Source organism: Buceros rhinoceros, unplaced genomic scaffold (genome assembly GCF_000710305.1).
Source record: "Buceros rhinoceros silvestris isolate BGI_N320 unplaced genomic scaffold, ASM71030v1 scaffold12190, whole genome shotgun sequence".
In the NCBI taxonomy this organism is placed as follows: Eukaryota; Metazoa; Chordata; class Aves; order Bucerotiformes; family Bucerotidae; genus Buceros; species Buceros rhinoceros.
This window is the reverse complement of record NW_010389087.1, coordinates 54,951-63,446: the sequence shown is the minus strand read 5'-3', so window position 1 is coordinate 63,446 and position 8,496 is coordinate 54,951. Positions and strand designations below refer to the sequence as shown.

The 8,496-nt window shown below is 51.2% G+C and overlaps 1 protein-coding gene across 1 annotated transcript in view; it reads left to right on the top strand.

Annotated features, from left to right (window-relative positions):
* Positions 1 to 460: 460 nt before the first annotated feature.
* Positions 461 to 8,496, top strand: part of IGDCC4 (immunoglobulin superfamily, DCC subclass, member 4) — a gene marked incomplete at its 5' end in the record, with an annotated part of 55,384 nt that continues 47,348 nt past the window's right edge. Inside the window, one exon of the mRNA XM_010132848.1 lies at positions 461 to 790. Coding sequence (XP_010131150.1) covers positions 461 to 790 — 330 coding nt within the window. The remainder of the gene's footprint in view (positions 791 to 8,496) is intronic.

Below are 8,496 nucleotides of genomic sequence, written 5' to 3'. Positions count from 1 at the left end.
TGAACTTGAAGACCTTTGCTTGCACTTGCTTTGTCTTGTGATCAGCCTTGGGGGAGGCTCTGGTCTGCAGGCAGGTGAGGGGGAGGCCTCACTTGTCATGGACAGCCATGGAGGGTTGGGTCCTTGCTGCATCTTCTGTGCTTGCTCTTGCTGTTGCTCTCACTTCAGCTTCTTTCAGTTTTTCTTCTCTGTTTGAATCCATCATGGAAAAAGCAAGTGTGGACAGAAAGGGTGGCTGCTGGGCAGGGTGGCAGGAATGGTGCAAATTGTGCAGCCCTTGGGATGTGTGATAGAGAATGCACTACACGTGTCTTGGGAGGTGCTGGTCACCTAACCGGGCTAAATTTCACCTCTTATCTCCAAGCACTCATGGAGAACTGGGCTTCTTTTGCTGTGTAAAACTGGGATGTGATTAACCAAAGAAAGCAACCCCCACTGCAATGCTGTCTTTTCTTTGCAGGGAGGCTGTTGGAAGGGGATTCTCTGGAGCTGAGCTGTAGTGCTGGCCCTGCAAAGGTGATACTGGAGCCAAACCAAATTGTGGTTTTGGACTGTAACCTGGCCCCTGTTGAGCAGGTGATCAATATCACATGGAAGAAGAACGGGTTGCCATTAGTGGAGCAGGAGCATCTCCACGTGCTTCCGAATGGATCGCTCTTCATCTCATCGCAGGCTGTGGCAAAGGACAGTAAATTCCCTGAGAGGGATGGTGCTGAGGGTAATTACTCCTGTGTGTCTCACAGCTCCCTAGGGGCTGTCACCAGTCAAACGGCTGCAGTCAGATATCCAAGTAAGTGCTGGGGTTTCTTTGTTGACTTTCATTTTTCCCCCTCCATTTTATAGAGCCCATCTGCCTCCCAGAGAGTTTTAGACAAAGTGTCTGTGAAGTGAATTCAATTAATGATGTGTAGGTGGGATATGGGATAGTCCACAAAATAATCAGTGGTGATTTCCTGTTACCCCACTGTTAACATCCCACGTCACTCTCCCAGGTAAGTGCCATTTGCTGCTCCTGGCCCCTGAGTCAGGCTTCTGGAGAAGGAAATCTCAGTGCACAGCATGGTCTGAAATGCCTGTAGTGAGATACTTTTATCCCACAGAGACCAAGATAGACTGTGGCATTGGACTTGTGCTCCCAGGCAGGCTTCTACCCTCTTCTCTTTCTGCATCTAACAGTTCTGGCCAGGCCCCATGACTAGGCAGGACCCAGAGCTTCTGGTTTCGTGGCTGCCTCACCTCTCTGGTGCAAGTTACTGGGCTGTTCTTGTCCTTGACTTTCTGATGATGCATTTGAGTGGTGTTGCCAGTGTCAGAACTGCAGAAGGGGGATTTTGAACTGTGATGGGCAGGCAGGGCAGGGTCATCTTTCCTAATGTCTCTTTGCTAGTCAGACGGACCTCTCCTGCAGTCCCAGATCTTGGTGCTGGGCTTGAAGAGCTGGGTGTAATGCAGACAAGGAGCTGATCAAATATTTTTCAGCGTTGTCCTGCTGTGATGAGGTGGTCTGGTCTTGTAAGGACTCAGAAAAGCTCTTCTGTAAGGAATTGAGAGCAAGTTCAACTGGAGAGGTGCAGGGCAGGGGTCATAGCCCTGGGCAGAGAGGGTGGCAGCTGGTAAATGCAGTAGGTGCCACTGGGTTTGCTCAGATGTTCCCAACAGGCAGAATTTACCCCATCTCAGCATGGTGCAAACCTCTGAACCCCAGGGACAGCACCAGACAAGAGCAGCATGGGGGCTGGCTGTCTATGTGACAAAGAGTCTGTGGCTCCACTTGGTGTCTTGTGAGGCGAATATCTATAATGGATGAGATGAAAGAATGGGCTCTCCAGGCCGTTTCTGTTTCAAGTTCTGAGAAGATCTGAACACTCCAAGATCTGAACCACTGAATTGTTGCGCAGTATTCAAGAGTTAAATTATTTTGTGTTCAGGAACGGCTCCTGGAGCTATTTCATGTGAATGCCAATAAATGATTCCTTGACCTACCAAACAGATGAGGTTAGAAAATAAACCAAATACAGTAACGCTTCTCATGAGTACAGAGACTTATGTACTACTACATCCATACTGTGCTGCAGAAACCAACACTCCTTATGGCGGGCGAAGCTCTTGCCAGATCAGGGGAAAATCTTTGACCTTTGCAAGATGTCCTCCTTTCTGCCCAGAAAGTGTTCAGCACACAGCATCCACCGATGCTGGTCAGCCATCCCTCCCGTTTCCTCCTTTCAGGGATTTTGAGTCCCAGATAAATAGCTGGTTCCAGTTTTTTCATGAGGTGAAGGGACCCGTGAGGGCCGGGAAGAGAGAGTCAGGGATCCTGCACACACATGTTGTCTGGGCAGGTGGGAGACATGGGGTAGAAAAGGCATCATTACTCTAGGAAGATTTATTCTGCTGCTCCTGGCCCCTGAGTCAGGATCTATTCCCTTGTTGAGGTGACTTGTGTTGAAGTTTGCACCATAACTCTTGCCTGGTGGCAGTGGTTTGTGCCTCAGTTAGGGACCTGCGTTTATTGTTTAGTGTCCTTGCGAGTGAGGACAGCGGAGATATCTCGAAACCAGGAGACTGACTTAAATTGCCCTTCCCTCCCCCTGAGTTTTTCCGGAGGAGGGTACGTAGGTGACACGTCTCCATCCCGTTCCGGATTTGTCCCAGAAACAGGGAATTTCAGGTGAACTCTCTCCTTGTGCGTGCTCATTTATCTCCTTTTATTACCATCTGCAGAGGGAAAGTGCTGCCTCTGGGGCGCACGTGCACCTGACACAACACACTCATTCTGGGCTGGAGAGCGGCGAGGGAATTGGTTAATGAAACGCATCTCTCGCTTCGATTTGTTTTGTGGGCTGGGCAGAAGCGCTTACTACATTAGCATTCAGCTGGTGCAAATGAGGTTTGTAAAGGCTTGGGTTTTTCCCCCTGCCGCTGAATGCGGCATCCAGAGCTGTTTACTATGTGTAGAAGGAGCGATTCTTTGTGTTGATTGCCCTGGGCACTGCTGAGCAGCGCTGCCGAGCAGAAGCAAACCTGTTCGGCAGGTGGGAGATGTTATCCCTGCCATCAGCTTGCGCTTCTGAAGCTGGTGCAAATGAGGTTTGTAAAGGCTTGGGTTTTTCCCCCTGCCGCTGAATGCGGCATCCAGAGCTGTTTACTATGTGTAGAAGGAGCGATTCTTTGTGTTGATTGCCCTGGGCACTGCTGAGCAGCGCTGCCGAGCAGAAGCAAACCTGTTCGGCAGGTGGGAGATGTTATCCCTGCCATCAGCTTGCGCTTCTGACCCGTGTGTGTGCTGCCTTCCCGGGGCTGGGGGCCACCCTTGGTCAGCCATCCGCCCCTGGAGGCGGTCGTGGCCATGGCGGAGGAGGAGGAGGGAGCCCAAGGTGGCTCTTAGTGTGAACATCCCTGTTGAGAGAGCAGCTGCTCCAGCTGGGCAATTGGGTTTGTGGGTTCCTCTGAACCCCACGTGCTCCCACGTGGAAATACCAGGGGCGTTATTTTCATTGTGGGAAGGTGTAACTTTCTACCTGTTAATAACTACATTTGTGAAGAATTGTTAAAGCTGTTAATTTAGCTTAAACATTTTGTGCGAGGGAGGTTCTAGAAAATTACAGTAATTGTGACTGTCAGACGAAGACGTTTGCTGTGCCTGGAGGGAACGGGCCCGCACCGTGTGGCAGCGCAGGAGAGATTTGGTGTGTTACAGCACCTGGAGGGACAGGCTGCGGCAGGAACCAACGCACACGGGCTCTCCTGAGCTGCTCTCCCCAAGGACAGTGTCTCTTCTCTGGGTCTGGGGTTTGAGGAAAGGCAAACTGGGATTTACTCTTATTTTAAGGTTTAATTGTACATATATAATGCTATTTATTTTGTGGATTAGGTGCGTAGGTTAGTGAAGGCCAGTGGCTGTAGGCAGAGCAAGGCTGGGCAGGAAAACCTGCAGCGGGTGAACGCACAGGCTCCAGACCATCCATGGACGTGCCTTTCGGATGCTACTTCGCATAGGTGGAGAACTGGCACCTGTGGAGAGGCTCGGTAAGGTTAGCTGGGCAGCACAGGTCCTGCGCTGCCAGGTGGCCCTGCAGACTGAGCAGGCTCTGGCTCGGCCTCCACTGCGCTGCAGGGCTGTGGCAAATCGCTTCCATGATTTTCTGTGGTGTTTCCCCAGGCCTGTTCAGAGGTAAGCTGCCCAGAGACGGATTGTCTGGGCCAGGGATGTGATCTCAGAGGGGGCTGAAGTTGCCCCCATCTAATACTAATAATTACAAAAGGTATGAAGAGGACAAGCATATCGAGAGTCTGGGGGCAAAGCGCTGTGGGAGAGAGCAGCAAGCCCGTTTCAGAAGGCTGAATTCCTTGCATAGACTGCATTTTCTGCCTGGGGTGTAGTGTTGCTGGCTCGCAGTCTGTCCAAGCTGATGGCCTCCTGCGCTGATCAGGCTGCTGGGAGAGGGGGTGGGTGCTGGGTTTCACCACGCTGCAGTCACCCCTGGGCTCAGGGCTAAAAGCCTTGGCACACAGGCTTGGCTCCAGCTAGGTTTAACATGTCAGCGAGGAGAGAGCTGTGTGCTCCACCCCTGAGGGTGTAGAGCCCTGAGCGAGCTTTGACATGTTGCTGAGGGCAATGTACACAGAATTACAGATTCGTTTTGGTTGGAAGAGACCTTTAAGATCATCAAGTCTGAGCACTAACTCACTGCTAGGTCACCACTAAACCCATGGTGACGGTTGGAAGAGATCTTTAAGATCATCAGGTCCAACTGATAACCCAGCACTGCCAGGTCTCCTCTAAGCCATGCTCCTAAGCAACACATCTACGTGTCTTTTAAATCCCTCCAGGGATGGGGACGCCACCACTGCCCTGGGCAGCCTGCGCCAGCCCTGCACAACCCCAGCGGGACAGAAATGGCTCCTCAGGGACAACCTCAACCTTCCCTGCAACAACTGGAGGCTGTTTCCTCCTGTCCTGTTGCTTGTTTCTGGGGAGCAGAGATCAACCCCCTCCTCACTCCAGCCTCCTGTCAGGGAGTTGTCAGAACCAGAAGGTTTTCCTGGCAGGATCTGGCACTTGGCCTTGTTGAACCTTGTACAGGTAACCTCTGCCCATCGATCCAGCCTGTGCACATCTCTCTGTAGAACTTCCTGACCCTCCAGCAGATCAAGTCGCCCACCTAACTTGGGTGTCATTGATCCCCTTGTCTGGATAGCTGATAAAGATGTTAAAGAGAACAGGCCCCAGTACTGAGCCCTGGGGAACCCTGCTTGTGACTGGCTGCCAGCTGGATTGAACTCCATCACCACTACAATTTGCTGTAATGCTTGTTACCTCCTCACCTGCAGTGGGTAAATTTTGCTGAGCAGCCTATTAAGGTGTTCAGGGCATTCAGTGCATCAGGGCTGGGAGGTGTTTTGGGGCTCTGGGTGGCTTTGCAAGCTAAACCCTGGTTGAGGAGTTGAAAATAATGTCAAGTATGTGTCTGTCATCTTTGTTTCCCTTTTCCCCTCAAGCATCTTCTTTCCCTGTCTCCCTACGTGAAAACCTCTCGCTTTGCAGCACTTCTGCAGTCAGTTCCTTCCACTGGAACGTGTTTCTGGGAGAAGAGCCCCTTCAAAGGATCCCTGTGGCCCTAGGGTGAGCAGGGTGGTGGAGCCTGTCTTGTACTCGCTGTGACCCGCACGCCTGTCTGTAGAGTTGCAGGACCTGCTTTCCAGTCCTCTCCTTCCACAGCAGGCTTGCCTTGCTCTTGTTCATTCTCTTCTTTCCTCCCAGTGCTCAGCTCTGAGCCTAGGATGGGTCACGCTGTAGGTGCTGGACATGTTCTGCTCCTCCCTTCCGCCCTTGTACCCCTTAGGATGAGAGAGGAGGAACACAAGGGATAGCAGCATGCTGTGGTCCTGGCCCTTGGCTGATGCAGAGGATGCTCGTGAAGCAGCGGTGAGCCTGGCCAGCAAGTCCGACTCTGCCTGAGCCTTGCCAGTGCTGACATCCAGGGTTCTTGTTCAGTCCTGCATCAAAGAAACCTTTTCACTGTTCTTATCTTGGTCGGGTGGTGCTTTCTGTGCACAAAAGATCCCTGTTCGTGTTCCCTGTCCTCTCCTTCGCAGGGGAGGCTGCAGGCTGCTGCTTTCAGAGTTTGCAGAGGTGATTTTTTTCAGCCTGTCCTCTGTGATCTCCACTATCCCTATCACGATGCTGTAAAAGGAGTGTGACAGAGCTGCCGAGCCTCTGAATCCTGCCCCAAGAGTGATGGCAAGAAGGCACTAACAGACCAAACACGGTTTGCTTTGCGGGGCTGAACCTGTGGCACCTGCTGAGCTCTTGGCCTTTGCTGGCTCTGCCGGGGAGCTGTGACTGCTTGGGAAGCCTGGTTGTTCCTGCGTGCCCCTCAGAGGATGGGACGCTGCGCTCCCGAATCAGGGTCGCTGTTCAGTCACGCTCCTCCACATCCTAATGAGGAATCTGTCACGGGTGCGTTTCTTGGCTCTTTGCTTTTGGAGGGCCGTTGCAGAGCCCAGCGCAGCCCAGCCCAGCAGGCGGATGGGGCTGGATGGAGGGGAGGGGCAGGACCTGGTTCTTGGCAGGTCTGGCAGGTGATGGGAAGGAATAGCTGGCAGCCCCTGGCTTTGGGACAAGCTGTTGTTTGGGTAACCCGGGGTGCCCAGGAGGCACAGCCACCTTTTGTACACCTTTGCACTTCTTGTGAAAACAGGCCAAGTTAAGTCTGGCTCACTAAAGGTCCTGATCCCTTACCAAACTGTACAAAATATACACGCCTGCAGCCACGAGGGAGAGCAGAGAGAGTGGGGAGCTGCCCACTGGCACTTACAGAGCCTTGTCATCACTGTTGGGGACAGTGGTACTGCTGTTCAGGCACACCGTGTACTACTTGGGTTCTCCAGTCTGTGGAGGCTGGTCTAAAGCTGCTGTAAACTTTGGGACCTCATTTATCAGCTTAGATGATGCCTCTTAGTGATCAGAAGAGAGACAGGTGACCTTATGTGAAGCGGAGGGAACAGGGACGCCTACAGATTTGGTCTGTTTAGAAGGATTCCTGCCTCCCTTCATGACCTTTCCAGGTACAGGACTCTTCAGAGCCTGCCAAAATACTCTCATTTTCACTTGTAGGATCTAAAAAGAATAGCGGGAAAGAGCATTAAGGGTATCTACTGCCAGGAGAAGGTTGTTTTGATGGTGCCATCCTGAATGAGCACTGGCATTTGATGGATTTTCTTTTAAACTCTTGGATTCAGCAAGTTTTATTAACATGAGCTTAAAAGATCTGGTAATCCATAGAAATTACTCTGGTCTGCAGTGTGTGTTTGAAAACATGAAAGCAGTTGGCTGAATTGGGGCCTTACATATTAATGCCTTTTTCAGTTTGTTTTTCCAGGAAAACATTTTTCATTGCCATTCGTATTGAACTGAAAGAGTAGACTTGGCAGACAGCTGGTGGGAGAATTCAGTCTGTAGCTGCTGCGGAGAGCAGTGAGTTGCTTTAAACGTGTGATAACTATTTAAATTAGAGTAAAACACTAATGACAGCTGAGACTACACCAAGGTTAAAATGGGATGTGTAAAAGCATTTAATTTCTAAACCAGTACCTACTTTCTCAAGTGCAGGAGAGTGTGTGTGTGTGTATGTATGCATGCATGTCTGCTTGTGTGCGATGCAAAGAAAACTTCAGTTCTGGACTCCTATAAAATCCAAAGCAATGATGGATGTTCTTGGAAGGTGGTGGTGGGACAAGCGCATCATTCTGTTGGAGCGACCAAAAGGTCGCTTGGGGTCCTTACAAGCATGGCGTTGTGCTTGGCCCAGCAGTCAAGCCTGTTTTCTGGGTGAAATTTATATTTATTGTGCTACGTTCAGGGTTTCTGGCACTGGTGTTATAGCACTGCTGGATGAATTTGTACAGCAGGGTGGGTTTAACAGCGAAGGTGGTTTACCAGCACAGCAGGAGCCGTCCTTCTGGTGGAGAAGAACACAAGTTTTCTGCCCCTATCCAGGAGTCTACATGCATATTCAAAACTCCACCCTGTGACTGAGGTGCCTGCGGGTTATGCTGTTGATAGGACAGATGCTGACAGCCCCAGGGGAGCGTTTCTGCTCCGCTGTATTTTGCTGTGTGCTAGGAAGGGAAGAAGATGAGGAGCTGTGTATGAAGGATGGGAAGGGTGTGGTCCAAGAGCAATTACAAATGTTAGTGCTTTGTCTCCGAAGCAAGTTCAGCATATAGACAGGGCTGAGCCTTGAAGAGCAAACAAACATCCTGGCACGTATGAAATCCATTCTCCTCTTCCTGGCTGCATCTCCTCTGCTGAGCAGGGTGGAGCTGTTTCTGCAGGCAGAGCTGCTCACTATGGAGGAGAAGGCTCATACTCTCACCATTTCCTCCCAGTGCTGGTCTCCAGCACTGCCAGCCTGTGGGCAGCTGTTTTGTGTGAGTAACTGGGCATCTGCCTTTGTTCTTCCGCTTCCCTTGTTTTAATTTCCTGTGGCTGCA